Source organism: Aphelocoma coerulescens, chromosome 5, assembly GCF_041296385.1.
Source record: "Aphelocoma coerulescens isolate FSJ_1873_10779 chromosome 5, UR_Acoe_1.0, whole genome shotgun sequence".
NCBI lineage: Eukaryota > Metazoa > Chordata > Aves > Passeriformes > Corvidae > Aphelocoma > Aphelocoma coerulescens.
In genome coordinates, this window is record NC_091019.1 from 34429315 (window position 1) to 34445535 (window position 16221).

The 16221-nt window shown below is 37.0% G+C and overlaps 1 protein-coding gene across 9 annotated transcripts in view; it reads right to left on the reverse strand.

The window, feature by feature from the left end:
* Positions 1-16221, reverse strand: part of GPHN (gephyrin) — a 280057-nt gene that overhangs the window by 30281 nt on the left and 233555 nt on the right. For all 9 annotated transcript variants that reach the window (XM_069017668.1, XM_069017667.1, XM_069017665.1 and 6 more), the window contains 5 exons: positions 12650-12742; positions 9588-9643; positions 4519-4638; positions 453-511; positions 94-247 (listed from right to left, as the gene is read on the reverse strand). In XM_069017668.1, the coding sequence (XP_068873769.1) occupies positions 94-247; positions 453-511; positions 4519-4638; positions 9588-9643; positions 12650-12742 (482 nt within the window). The remainder of the gene's footprint in view (positions 1-93; positions 248-452; positions 512-4518; positions 4639-9587; positions 9644-12649; positions 12743-16221) is intronic.

Here is a 16221-nt window from a genome sequence, read left to right on the forward strand (position 1 = left end):
CTGCTTGGGAATAGGGTGGAAGTCACTATCCAAAATACTGCCTCAAAAAAATACAGTATTATTGGACTAGAATTCCAAACAAATGTTTCTTACCTCATTCCCTGTTGACATTACTGCAACCACTGGAAACTTGTTAACTTCTACTTCGGTTACTCCAACAGTTGCTAAGAGACCAATCTCAGACGGACCCATGTGGGTTCCTTTAGCCAGCACACATTCACCTCTTTTAATGTCATGTCCTATGGGTCTGAAAGTCGGGACAGAAAAACAACATGACAGAGAAACAGAATGAGATTCAAAGTACCTTTCCTTGATTGGTCCTGCTCCAGGTTAGGAGTGTCCAAGGACACTCCTTAGACTGTCAAAATGTCAGTACTACTCATGATTAAAAAATTACTTTAAAAATCATCAGCCCTTCTGTTCCTTACAGAGATACTTTAATAAATACAGACCTGATATCTTGGCCTGGTCGAGCTTGCACCAGGATTCGAACCTCTAGTTCTTCAGTGCCCTAGGAACACAAGGATACCACATATGGTCAGCTGAGCTACTCAAAGAAAATTAATGTTTAATTTCTCAGAAGTCTACACAGCTTACAGCACTCATTACACTGAGACATTATGGTTTAAGCATCATATTGTTCTCCTGATTTATCAAGGTTGTAACACAATGTGTGCTAAAACTGAACAGCATTTTAAGAAATGCTCTTCATGATGAGCTCACCAGGGGAGGACCAGCACTGAATATGTAGTTTTAGCTTCCTATTTTTTTTTTAATGATACCCGTGTTTCCATAGCTTTCCTGTGTTACAATCTGTTGATCTGGTATACTGAATGGATTCCTTCTACTCCTCTCAACCAACTTGATCTGGCCAAACCATTTCAAAGATGGCACTTCAAAAAGACCATTAGGCTGGCAGACAGTAGGTCACAACATTAGCAGAAAGGTGGGAAGAAGCTACATGCTGCAGCTGTTTCAGGATTTTCATATAGATTCCTGTACTGGATACTCCTACTTGAGAGCCTTGTACAAATCAGAAAGGGGCTCATTCGTCTTGTTTATTTACTGTGAACAAGAGACAATGGCCTGAAAAGTCTGATGCATTTCCTTGTTCAGAATGTCAATGGTTTGGTGATTCATTCAATGCCAATAAAAGGCACATAATCTGTATTGTTAATATTTAATTTTAAGCCCTACAAATGGGTTGGTGATATATACAGTCATCTTTGAGATAGTGCCAGCCTGTCAGTAGCACTAAATCTAAACTTAGACTGAAACAAATTTTGTTTTTACATTGTCATGTAGTGCTTCACATTTAAATACCTCGAAGTTATAAAGCAGACACTAATATTACAAGAAAAACAAGGCAGATCAGTGTTATTTGGAATTTTTACAAAAACAGAAGCGTTGTATAGGACACTGGGATTTTTTTCATAAAGGTGATATGGGCCTCAGTTTCTGAGTTCAAACTAAATGCTCTAAACTTAAGGCCCCAAAGTTAAAGCTAATGAATGTGTTATAAGAGATTATGATTCTGTTTACCTACTGTGAGAATTTAAACCCCTGAAAACCAGAAAATTACTAACAAAAATTTTTCTTACTTTATCCCAGTATTTTTATATGCTTTTCAGAAGCTTTTATTGCAAACTCTGTCTCTTTTGTACTTGCCCTTTTTGTATAAGAGACAATTTTTGGCTGTGAGTGATCAAATTGGCTGTGCTGGTGCCCAGAATGGCCTTTTGCCCCTTTATTGCCACCGGAGGCTGTAAAAGACACTTGAGTCTAGCAATAAAAATTTGGGGCAATGGTTAGTCCCATAATTATTTTTATGACACTCTGGCAATGGTTGTTCAGTCATGAAGGTTTGAAATTTCCGTATCTTTGAAAACATTTAAAGATGGATAGAAGATTTTAAGAGAAACAAGAGGAGAGGGAATGACACGTTTGATTAATATAAAAGGTCCTATCTAGGACTGCTGGATTAGGGGAAATAACTAAAAAAAAGGCTTTTGAGGAACTCAGCAATCCCAGGTTTAGAAGGCACTGTGGAAAGTGTGACTATGGACAACATGGTGGTATACAGAGATTGATGTCTGTGGAACTGATGGATATCCCAGAATGCTTAAGGAATACAACATAATTCAAGGTGGCTAGAGGGGCTTGCAGGGAGGTATGGCATTATGCTGAGAACATCTTTCATTTGGTGTGTGTCAGGCAGCATTCTTTCTGTGTATTAATATATTTTGAACTATATCTGAGTGGCTTGCTCTGGTGGCTGTGAACAGTTGGCATCCATGCTGATACACTGATGCTTGGGTTTGATGCAGGATCTAACTCTTGTTTTGGTTGATCACACTGGGCTCCTTTCTCCTACAAGGTGACATAAAAACTCAAAATGAAAAAGGTGTGGACATGTTTCTTAATGAATGTGCATTTGGCAAGCTGATGAGAATTTTTCTTCCTGATGTATAGATGTAATTCCTTTCAGGCCTATGGCTTCTAAGGTCATTTGGGGAATGCTTGCTATGAAATTTAAGTACTGCTACCACAACTAGAACTCAAGGAATGAGTTCCTTTGAAAAGTAATCTCTTTCCAGAAGAACATTTTTCAGATGTTAAAGATTTCACTTCAGTTAAATCCCAGCCCTGAAGGAGTTCTTAACACTAAAAAAAAAAAAAAAAAAAAAAATTACTGAAATACGTAGCCACCCAGACATGAAAAGAAGGAGAAAAAAATTAACATATTAATTAAATGATACTAATTATTATCAACAGGATTCATAGAGCAGTGTATTCAAAGACAAGCAGAAACTAAAGAGTTCTACCTCATACTTACAGGCAAGAAAAAGAAGTTGAAGGTGGCTGACCATTCGTGAAAATATTCAGAGTTTAAGCACATAGCCAAATAACATGTTCTCATATGCAGAGGAGAGCATGCATGTAAAAAGTGGAAGGCAGGACAGAGTCATCCAAAGAAGAAGTAGAAAAATAAAAGGTTTCCATGTGTGTTGCTCTGCAATGTGATAGTCCTCTCATGATGAGGTGAGCAGTGGCCACAAAAAACTTGCTCAGTAAGGCTAATGGAGCTATTAACAAGCAGTGAAGGCAATGGTGTATTTTACAAGAAGATAAAATCTACACATATACATCTGTAACCTCAAAGCAGGATGGATAATTTCAGTAATTTCTCTGATAGGAAGAAGGACAGCCTAGACAGCTTGCTGAGTTCATTAGATGTAAAAATCTATGCATTTAATAAGGCATGAGAAAGAATCCCAAGAGTGCGTTTCAGTCTTTGCTGTCTTTATCAGTGTTGAACACTAGAATTCATCTCTTACACCCCAGCTGCAATCACAATGCTGACACTGAGCTGTAGTGAAGTGGAACAGCTTGTCAGAACAGCAGCAGTAGAGCAAAGGCTGATTTGAGCACAGAACCATACACATAGCTCATTCCAAAGCTGAACTTGGAAGCTGTGTCAATAAGAGACGTATCTTCTTGCCTTAAGTCTCTCAGATGACAGGAAACATGATGATAGTGCCCTGAAATCACAGCTGGGATTCAGAAGCAATTCTCTGAACATAAAGGAAGTTTAAGATGGACTCTTTGGAATAAAGTTGTCTAGAGAGAGCTCCTCTGCTTCATAAAAAGCACATTTCACTATGTTGAGACAACTGTGCATAATGAATTTTTACTACAGTATTCATATTTTTTCTGTGTTTTTTTAAGAGTTTTCCTTCTATGTTCATATTTGCAGCATCTGTAAGGTAGTGCACCAGTATGATTTACAGGTAGGCTGGAAAATCTGTTCAAAACCAGGGCTATGTCTACATTCTAGGGGAATATGCACCATAACCATTTCCTGGTTTTCAGAGGTCTTAAATTCAGTAACGTTCTCATTTTAAAGAAGCACAAAGGTCTTTTAAATTCTTAGTTGTAGTTTAAAAAAATTTGGGAAGCATTTACTTCCCCTGTTTCATAACAAAACCTCTTTTTCTAAACAGATTCATTGGAAGGTATTCGTACAAGATGTATTCTCCAAAATCCACCAAATTCACCTTTGCTGAAACAAGATCAACTCTGATAATACAGAACCCTCTTCATATTATTCTGAGATCAATATGTAATTTAAGAAAACTTTCCCCCTTCTTATTTGGTGAGATTTCCACTAGCCTATATTTTAAAATGTGAATACAGTACAGTAGGCATTCAAATTGGACTGTAGGCATGGATTTCCAGGAGGCATTTGCCTTCCACTCAAATCATGCTCCCAAGTATTTTAGAGTCAGCATTCGACAATTTCGACGAAAAATCACTCAGAACAGGAAGGTCTGTGGTACTGTTAACACAGCCTGAAAAAGTGAGAATTGCCACTAGGAACTGATGCAAAACCCCTCAAACTTCTGAGATTACTGAAGAGCTTTTCTGTATGACTGTCTTTCATATTTACAGGGTTGTGTCATGTGCCATTTTCTATTGCACACAAAAGAAAAATGAGTTTTTTAACTTGTGACTCACATCATCTGATTCCCTGATGAGCTCTGTATCTTCCACTTGCACCACTGCATCAGCACCACACGGAATTGGAGCACCGGTTGTAACACGCATTACCTGACCAGGCATCACAGTCTGAGTTGGCTGAAAAATAAAAAACCAGAAACTAATCTACTTTTGAAATAAAAATTTCAAACCACTTGAACTTTATGCAAGTAATCTACCTGAAAGACCAGAATTCTTACTTGCAGCACTACTCTTGATGTACTGTGAGTGGTATCAACAGGTACAATAAACTCCAATTCACACCTGGCTTTATTTATATGGCCACATATGGCTTCAGTTTTATCTCCTTGTATTTCTATCACATGAACAACTTTCAGAAGAAGAAATATACTGATACTCAGAAGAATACTTGGCACAGAAAAATAACTGGCTTAGAAATTTAACTGTTAGGTGGTGACCTTCTGGAAACTTCCACGAGCAAAAATCTGGCAGTCCTCAGTACATAAATATTTTTGCAGAATACTCTGGTCGCCAGGGCTGAAATTGCTTTGCTTTGGTTGGATTTTTGTTCTGTTTTACTTTAGCAGCACACTATATATGGAAACCAATATATAATAGTAATGTAACCAACTGCTTAATTTTTAAGCAGATTTCCTAATACTGAGAGACGGCTCAATACTAGTTCCCAGAGAATATCTATCTTTGTGAGGGTCAATTTAGAATAGCCTAAAATTGATAATATTCTACAATTCTATAAAGTCGCAGGACATTAAAAAGTTTCAGCAGAAGCAATACAAAGAATATAAACATATCAGAACAACATGATAAAACAAATGACATGGTTTTAATAACATTTCTCACCAGGCAGACTATTTCAATAAACATTTGTCAAAATCCAGGGTAAAACCATAATTTGACCACAACTACCTAAGAAATAAATAACTAAAGAAAATATTCCTAAAAAACTGGAACTAAAAGAAGCTGATATGATGACTGAGATTTCATTGCTTGCTCCCCATGGCACTGCAGTAAGTCTGGCTTATTTAGGCTTTAATGCTAGTAATGAACATGTGCTGCACACAGATCTACACAGCTGTGATCAGAGCAGCATATTCTGTACGTGTCACACGTATAATTCATGTGCAGATTGACTCTATATTCCATATGCAGTGCTGGAATACATCCAATACTTCTCAAACTGTGATTAGCAGATATTTGACAGCAACCCACAGGCCCACAGGCAGTACTGCCCAGGTGCTGTTACCTGCTCCTGCCCAGCAGGCATTTACTCCATGACTTTGGTCAGGAGGTTGACAGAGACCACCAAACTCTAGACCAGTGGTCAGCAATTCAGCTGTATAAAGCTGTTTGCCTTGCCTATTCTTCTACTCCACTTCAGCACCATCATAACCTCTGAAAGGTGAGTCTTACTTTGAAATGTGTGTATTTCAAAGGCTATTCATTGGGACAGAAGCCCTAGGAAGAGGCTGGGAATGGTTTTTATCTGGCTTATCACAGTATCACAGCCACCTACATACCCCAAGAAACAGCTGAGCCTGGAACTGACTGAATCTTGACCCTTTTCTACAGGTAATGGAAATCTAATATCCTCAGAGAAGAACATAAATAAAATGCTAATATAAACTTAAAAAACCCACACTTGCCATATGACACAGTGTGTTTTTAGGGCAAGATTCATGTTATCCTAACCTAGGTACCTAAACCAGATGACATAAAAATAATATTTTTAAGAAAATGGCATTTGTTCCTTACCACAGACTATTCAAGGAGATGTGGATGGATAGCAGAGATACTGCCATTTGTATTAAAGCAGCTTAAAAGGGAAAAGAATGCTATCTAGTGTATAATTTTGATTTTTATGAAAAGAAATGTTACAAAAGGCAAAGCTTATGCCTTGGATTATGTATTTTGCATACCATTGTAGATATAATCTAAAGGTACATTACAAATAGGTAATATTGTTTTGAACTTACAAAGTATTGCTGACTTAAGTGACAATTTTCAGAGGAAAAACGTATTGCATAAAAAATTTCTCCCATTTAAAAAGCACCACAAAGAACACAAAATGTCTACCACTGCCACAAATCAGAGTCTATGGTGATGAAACGTGCTGTAACTAACCATGTTTTTGGAGTTTATTGTTAGATGAGTGAATTTTTTGAGATGCAATGATGTGATACATTTAAACAAATTTATGATACAATAACAGTTGCTTTAAGAACTGGTTATGTTGCTCATACATTTAATTTCCTTTTTGTCTGCTGAGAATTTGATCAGATTAACTTTATGAAGAAAAGTCAACCACCAGATTCATTTGTGAATCTCCAGGGCTGTGTTCCTCTATGACAGAGACTATGAAGATAAAGAAATGACTGCTTCTCAGAAAACATATTAATGTACAAAAATTTCACAGCAGCTCTCTTAGAGGCCTTTGAGATCTCACTTTTACCTGCAATGGGGGAATACTGGTTTCTGTCCTTTGCCTTAATTACTGATAATCTACTCAATTTTAGTCACTGAATAAACCCCAGAAATAATCTACTAAGCACAGCCCATATCTCAGGCATTTTCTCCTGCACATGATTACACCTCTCCTGTGACTTAGAATGATCCACACACCTTTCTGTAAAAAGGCACAAGTTAATGGAATAGTGGAAAATGTCTGCTTTTCATCCTATATTGTAGCTGGTTAGTCATAGTGCCTCTTACAAACCCCTTTAGAAAGTCTTGCAGGAAATGCTATGGTCTGACTATGCAAGTCTACAGAAGGAAAGCCATTTTTCCTATGGTTAAGTGTTTCACACAGGCCACTGTGGATGGCTCATGACCAGTAATCTCAAGTGTGCCCTAACCTTCCCAAAACAGGGTAGTGTCTGAAAGCTTTCCCTGATATACAATAAAAAAAGGGTTGACATAAACATGACCATCTGGAGATGGAAATCAGAAAATACACAAATTAAAAATTGATACAGAAATGTCCAACTTGGCTATACAGCCTCCCTGCATCTTCTTCCTTGCTACTAGCATTTACATAACCTTTTTCCCTACAGGAGGAGCCAAATCTAAATCTGTTTTGAACTCCCTGCTGTGAATCATTCCGTTAATTGGTCTGTAACATGAAAAGCAGAATGTTGCTGCTGAGAGCGACTGAAGGGTGAAATGAGACTGAGGAGCCTTCCAAGGCTATAAATAATTTCTTGGGAAGGAGATGAACCTGAAGATGTGTTTGCCCCAGAAAAAAACTTTGACCAATTATTCTGAGGTCAACAGTCTTGTTTTTCTAACTTGCCACTGGTATTTTCAGAAATAGTCTCTCTCTGCATGCCTCCCCCCCACCCAATTTTTGTTCCTTGCCAGAGAGCCTTCCTATTCCCAGTAATCTGGGAGGACAGACTGTCCCTGTAGAGAGACATTTCTGAGCTCTTGAACTTTGTCAGAGGGAAGGAGGCTTCCATTTGCCCTTTTATCTTTTGTACAAACTTGCTGAACTGATTAGGACACTGAAACACTTCAGACCTCTAATGGGAAGTACTCCCCATTAGAGACAACTTCAACAGTACTGCTTTTAAGCAACACTTTGCTGCGATATTTAACTAGCAAAATGATAATACTGATGACAGGGGAATGTGATAGGAGTGATAATTCATTGGGTTGCTCTGCTGGTTCTTGATATTTTATAGTGATCATAAAAAGGGCTGTAAAAATAGTTGTTAGTACTTTGGATTCTGGACCAATGCTTAAAAATGCAGTCAGAAGGGCTAAAAATACAAGGCAGGTTAAAAAACTGCTGAATTCATCAGTTTGCTTTTTTTTTTAGACTTTAAAGTAATTTTACATGTTTTGTACAACAGATCCATTAATCTAAGTTCACATGAGTATCAGTACTGAGAAGGTATCTATTACACCAAAGTATAATTCATGATGCTGGATGGGACCTAAAGTAAAAACAATTTTCACAGTTCTCCCTATCTATCATGATTAGCCAAATTAAATGTCTATTACACATTCAGAGGCAGTTCAAGTCCATTTAAAAAAAATGGAATAATCTTGCAACTGGTAATACTTCTAAAACCTGATACAACTTTTGAAATACGTCAATTTTACTTGGGCTTTTGTGTTTAGCACTCAAAATGGACACCCCATAAAATCCTCACTAAAACTTATCAATTCCTTGTTTTGCCTGTTACTTATTCCTTTTCTCCATCATTTCACATAAAATACACAGAATTATAAATCAGGACTTTAAATAGCTGGAGAAACATTTTGGATTAACTCATGCTCTCCTGAACAGAGCTGGCAGGTATGATTAAATGGACAGAGTAACAGCAGTGGAACATAACTGATTTTTTTTCCCAGTACCCCAATATTAGTACAGAAATTTCATGAAATACACTCTTGAATTTGAGAGCAAATCACAAAATGTATCTATTCATGAATATTTATAGAGCACAGCAGGTCACAAATGGGTCATGCCTCAACTTGCTTTTAAAATCAATCCATGTATCTACTAAAGGGGCACAAACACTCTTCTCACAAACCAGCCTCAAACCAGGCTGCTGCCAGGCTTCCTCAAGATTGTTTTGATCATTACCTATCTTTAAAGGCTTCATACAAAATTCTTACACTTCATTTTGCAGGTATCAGTGTGAAAAATGGAAGCATCTTACAGAAACAGTTATTGGGCTGGCATCCTTTAAAAATCTGTCAGCAAGAGGGGGATAAATCATGCTTTTCTCTGCTTATGAATGGCTGCACCATGAGAAATCTCATGTCCTCAAACATTGTACCAGGGTAGAAGGTTACTGTATGCACTCCTATCAGACATGTCAGCACAATGCACTGAAGTATTTTGGGATATCCTTGTTAGTTCCTTATATAACTGTACTACCTCACTTTCTGAAATCACATCCCAAGGCACATATCAGGAGGGTCAGTACAGCTGTGTCCTACTTCACACCACATCCAAGACTATTGAATTTTGAAGCACTAGCAAGGCTTGTAAAAATACAAAGCAAAATCTTACAGAAGAAAAATACATTAAAAAAAAGAAAAGAAATTGTGCTCACCTGCTCACCAGCCTGGGATTCCCCTATGATGAATCGATCTCCTGGGCCATCAGCAGCTGTTAAGAGGGACAACACAAACGGTAAAGGCTGAACCAAAACAAATTATGGCATTGTAAATTAAGAACAGGAGAAGAGCAAAGATGATCTACTGTTCAGTTCTGCAGTGTCATCATGACTAAGGTTATAGAAGTTCTGCAAACATTTTACTTTTTAGGTCCTTTTGAGATGTGTTTATTATTTTCAAAAACACAGGTTCTAGAGAACAGAGTATTTTTAACTGAAAATTTCTGGGCAGTATGAGGTCATGTAAATGAAGACTAGGAGGAATTACATTAATAACAAAGATTTAAGTGTGTTCATGACAGTATTGCAATACTGAAAATTAAGAGTCAGAGGTCACTGATTTAACAAGTCTTCAGGACTTCCAATTTAGCAAATCTGCATTTTTACAGGGACAACAAAGGCACAATTACTAATGACATTTAAGCTCCTGCCTGCCTCAAAGGTTTTCAGCAAGTTGCATTAGTGGTATTATAGGCTTTACCATGGTGTAAAGCATGTATGAACCACAAGCAACTCTGCCTTTCCAAGCACAGCAGTCATGCTGCCAAGCATGCTCAAACAAACTCGGCTTGAATGATCACATATAAATATGTATTATTATTAATTTTAAATCTGTAGCTGTCAAAAGTTGATTTCCTAGAGATGAAGTCTAATCAGTGACAACCTTTGTCTTAATAACTTCTGTTTTACTTCAGGCACCCTTAATATCCACCTAGGTAACCTTGTATAGAGAATAACTGCTTTCAGGAAGGATGCCCATTCAGTCTATAATGATTTACCACATTTGTACTCATGCACTGGCTGCAGCTTTGCAGATCATTATCTATGGTACTTAGTCATGTTTGAAGACTAATAATTAACTTAACTTTAAAAGCCTATCAAACAGACTAATCTATGAGCTTTAGAGCGAACACTAAAATAACAAAGTAGAAATGGACTCTTCAACTATTCAAGATATCCTTGAATAATGTATGTAATACTACTGAAAACAGTTATCAGACCTTCACTGAAAAAAGTGCTCTTGGATGATCCAGCAAAAGAAGAGAAAGAAACCCCTAATAGCTAAATTATTTTAAACCTGATAAAATGCTACTGAATTAGATTTTATTCCCTCACTAATAATAATATGGAGACAAAGTTTATAGATGATGTACTACTGATATAAAATGAGAAAAAGACAGTTTGGGCAGGCATTTTATGCCACTGAAAGCTAATCTTTAACTTTGCTTAAGAAGTATCCATTAATGTAGTCAATATTATCTCTGCCTAAAAGCTTTTTTTCCTCATATCCAAAGACAACAGGTTCACAAGAACAATAAGATTAGAACAAAACAATAGAGTAGAACAGAAGTGCCTGATCAATTCAGGGCAGACCAAAATGTAAAGAAAATTTTTAAAGGCATTGTCCAAATGCCTTTGACACACAGGCTTGGGCCATCAACCCACTCTCCAGGAAGTCTGTTCCAGTGTCTGCCCACCCTCCTGGCAAAGAAATATTTCCTAATGTCAAATCGAAACCATCCCTGGCACAGCTTTGAACCATTTCCACACATAATGTCGCTGGACAACCTGTGCCCTTCACCTCTACAGGGAGCTGTAGAGAGCCATGAGGTCACCTCTCAGCCTTCTTTTCTTCAAACAAGACAAACCCAAAGTCCTTAGCCGCTCCTCATAGGACATTCCTTCCAGCCCTTTCACCAGCTTTAGTGTCCTTCTCTGGATGCATTCAAATATCTCAGTGTTACTCTACTTGAATCCACCACCAAAATGAGGGTTTGTGTATCGGTTCTGACAGAAGTTGCTGTAGTTCATGATCACTCTGCTCATTCTGCATGTTTACTGAAATTGTACTTGTGCTTTGCCTTACCCTGCAGCAATCAGGTTGCAAGACAGCATTGGCTTGATCCCAAGGCCCTTGTCACTCAGCATTCTACTCAGAGCTCACCCTCTTAGCTTTTCTCAGTGTTACATTACTTGTATTTCTCTGGCTACATATGCACTCCCTTGCTGCTGTTACTAGTCATTTTGGTCTGCCTGTCTCTCGCACACACTCATCTTGTAGACCTGAAATTTTATTTTTATATCAAATCTATGGGGAAGCTACTGGATTACATCCATTGCATGAATCTGCAGACAGTCTATTTCATGGGCAGTTGCTTGCCATGGTTTCAGCTGCCAGTAACAAAAAAGATATTTTAATGTCCCTAGAAGAAAGTTAGCTATTGTGTACAAGTTTCAACATGGTCTTGTGATGATTCAACCACTACCACAATTAAATCACTACTAGTTTAATGTTCAATTCTGTATATTTTAAATTTCCTTCATAGATATATGAGGTGAGCATCATTGTTCTTACTTTACAAAGGGAAAAACTGCTGCACAGAGAAGCAAGTGGCTCAAAATGATACAGCACCTACCGGCAAAGCAGAGTATGAATTCAGGTCTCTTGGGAAACCACATCCGTTGTTTGCAATGAATAAAGTCATACAACTAATTTTATTTATATATGTCAGCAGCAATATTTTTAAAGTAAGAACCTCTTCTTTTGAGATGTCTCCGTAAGAGAACATGCTGGTAAGTTTTTTGAAAATTCTAATGCAATCAGTATCTGTAACAATTCAACAAAGTAATAGATATATAAGAAAATCCTCATTAAATCTACAACAGAGGAATAGAAGATGAATCTGTAATTCAGAAAGAGATGTTCTGTTATTCTCTTGAATTTTAAATGTTTCCAAGAAACACATGAGCAAGAGAGGTCCATGTCTAGGAGCACACATGGATGTACATTTGCTTGTGTACACATGTATCCACTTAAAAGATCTGAGCTCAGCTTTATGGCCTTCCTTCAAGACAGTTGCATTTTATATAATTGTGATCTCAGCAATGATCTGTATCAAATCTAAACCAAAATAACCCCTGATGGATCCCAACCAGGTGAATTAACATGCTACGAAGTGGCAGACACTGTACTTCATGTCCACAAAGAGAGTGTTTACCTCTGACAGCGTAACCGTCTTTTACTGATGCTGGAAATGGTGGCAGATTATCTTTTGCATATACATCTTGAGCAAGGACTCGGCCCATTCCGTCTAGAGAAAAAAGAAAAGACGATGCTCTGTGTCATTACAGTGAGTGAAAGGGGGAAACGAAGTTAACAACAGTGCGCTGCCAAGAGGTGAGATGTATGTGCATGGGACATAGAGATCTCTCAGGCTTTTGATTTTTGACTCTACTTAAAGGAAAAAAGATTGGAGTCTGAAAGTAGTGATAAAGGATTTGTTCAAGTCTGTGCTCCTGGTTATAGTGAAATTGCTCACAATAGATTTGAATACCAAGTACCCAAACCCAAAGGTGATAGCTCTGATTAAGGATCAGACAGAAAAACAAGTATTTGTTTCTTCAGGACAATTTTTCCCCCTAACATCTCTTAAATATATGTATTTTCTTTATTTTCCTTTATTTGAATTTTTATTAAATTTCTTTTTAAAAAACTTTTAAAATGACTTTTCAAAAGTGAATCCTGTGCACAAAAGGTGAGAGGTAATGAATTGAGAATGGCAATGATGGGCAAGTTTTCATAAATTGACAAAGACGTTTTGCAATAGATTAGCTTCACCTAATCACTGAGAGCATTTCTGCTTAATGGAGGGTGAGTGCACATAAGTGACAGGATTATTTATGTAAATTTACACTGTTATAGTTCTAAATATTTTAATAGCTGTTTCAAACATACTCTTTCTCTACACTTAGCAACTATGACTGATGAGCTGTAATTTGGCTCAGCCTCCCTGTAGAGACTAATATGAATTACTTCTCCCTCAGTCAAGTGGCTGATACATTTATGGCACTAGCAAGAGCTTTTTTTTAGTATGATATAGAACAGAGTAGAAAACATGTAACTTACCCCTTGATACGGTGTGAGAGGGAAAGCAGATTTATTACATGTGTGATTAGATATACTGGGAAGGGTCACATGGGTCAGAACTACTGAGATTGGCTTGATTCCAGTATGCCTAAGTAGAAGAAGGGAAGCCCTGCTCATAATAGAAGCCACTGCTCCTACGGTGCACTGTGGCACAGGAAGGCAATATCCAGCTGAAAGATGACGGAGTGAGAGGATGCAGGATTATTTCTGCCAGGAGAATTTGCATGGATATGTACTTTAGAGATTATGATCTTTGAGATGTGCCAAAAAAGAAAAGTGCATAAAGTGTGTTTCTTATTTTACAGACAGGGAAATCAGTGTGGTTCTGGATTCCCAGGGAAGGCAGAAGAGCTAGTGCCACACACTAAATGGACAGGTTTTGTTAAAAAGTGCACCGACTCGATTTGAAAATGTTCAGCTCCAGTGAAGTGGTATTATAATGAAAATTATATTTTGCTTATTAACTCAAAGGGATTTAGTTAGCAATTAATTATCATAACTACAACATCATTGTACTCATATCCATATGTATCAACTTTGAGCCTGAAGTCAATATTCATGCTGCATTGCTGAAATAACCATTGCCATGAAAATGCTACTGAAACCCATTAAAGCAACTAGAAAAGCACTTTTGTGATGGCCATTAATTCACCCGTGCAAACCTGTGTATCAGTGCCTGTGATACACAATACAGAAGTCATTAGAAAGCTCACAAAAGCTTGTACACTTATACTGAGTAAAAGAATGCAGACAGACACATACATTTAAATTATAGCACAGAAAAGGCAGCTATCAAAGGTCTAGTAAAAACATCCTTTGTTCACAGATACACAGAATCTCATACAAAAGTGATACTTCTAATTTTAGGAGGCAAGTTGTGCCTTCCTTCTGCTTTGTGTCTGCATGCAAAATCACACCAATTAGAACAAAGTTGAACAGTATGTTCTTGGCATACTGCCATGCAATATTTGAAAGGAATAAATGGCTAGCCATTTATGGGAATGAGTTTCATTATAAGAAGAAAAAGGTAAGAATTATTTGTTGAAGTAGCCTTAGGCATTTAAAATGAAGCAAGTCAGCAACTAGAGGACAATCTTGAGTACCTTTGTACTCTCTTTTATTTAAGAAATTATTCTAAAAATACAGTTTGACCTTATTTTGATTAATTGTAATTCAGAAAGATGTTCTGAATTATTTTAATGTCATCAAACTGTCCCTTGTGATGCCCACAGCCTTCTAACACAAAATGGAAAATTACATTAAAGTCACTTTTCAAATGTGGGTATTTGCTAAGCTTAGGTGGTGAAACTGGTACAGTTCTGTGAAGAACTTTGATTTCTCTGGGGCACAGCAATAAGACAGATCTTGTACTAGGAGGTGATGGATTTTGTAAATATTGCCCTGGTAGCACTTCAGCACGACATGAAAAGTCAATGCTATCAAAACAATCACTTAGGCTCTTGGACTAGACCAAAATAAATGTGCTGTTCTCGGGCTTCAGCCCATAAAACATAGATTGCTTCTGCATTACAATTTTATTATCAATTAAACTGCTGCCTCTTCTTAGTTTCAGAAGAATAATCATAATCATGTTGTCTAAAAACTTAACCTTATGTGCCCACAGAGCTATATTCAGGTAACCTCATTTATTTGGAATAAAAAGCTAATTGGGGGCTTCATGCAAGATATTGATGAGGGCAGGTGAGAACCATGCTTCAGATGCTTTTGGTTTATGACATTTCTGGTTTTTTAAATATGAAAGAGGTTAAATAACCTATACAGTCACTGAGCAACACACCAGCATGAAAGACATGTTTCAAAAGATAACTTTAATAATCCTCTCCCTCATGTTAGGAGAGAATAGATAGATCTGTGATACAGCATACCTTGACTTAATCAAGAATAAAATCAGGACTGTACTGGGTATCTGTACAGAATAACATTCAGCAGCTTTATTTATCAGGATGAATGCTATGAAATATGTTTAGTAGTGTAACTAAATCAGGTTAAATTAATTAGGCAATTAGCACTCCTAGAATTTTACACATTTCACTTTCCTTAGGGAGAAACTGTACTTCTGAAAGATAGTTTTCAGAAGCTCAGCATTAAATCAAGACACAAACTCACAAAGAAAACAGACACAGCACAATAGTGCTTTTCTGAATCCAGTTTCAGACCTCCAGGACTACTTCTTATTCTTTTCTGAAATTAGATGTATATGAACAGAAAAATAAATAAACCCATAGCTACAAGAAAAACTGGTTCTTAATTAATTGCATTCTTCAAAATTAACATCTTTTATCAAACACATACATGTGCACACACACATGCCTATACAAAACAATCCTATGTATGTCTGTATAACATTATGGTAATCACTTCAGAACTTCTGAAAATGCATTTCCATCTTGATATTTGTATCTGTAGATTAAGAGAATTGAATTTGCAGTATCACAGACACAGACATGTCCTTAAGGCTGTCTCTTATAGGCTCAATCCTGAAATTTCATACTACATACTTGGAAATCTTACAGTGCTAAAATAAGTGTATACTACTTTAAAAATAAATTGCAAGATAAAATTTTGCACTACAGTGCAAAAATATGAAGGAATTGTTGGTACAATTATGTGAACATTAAATCA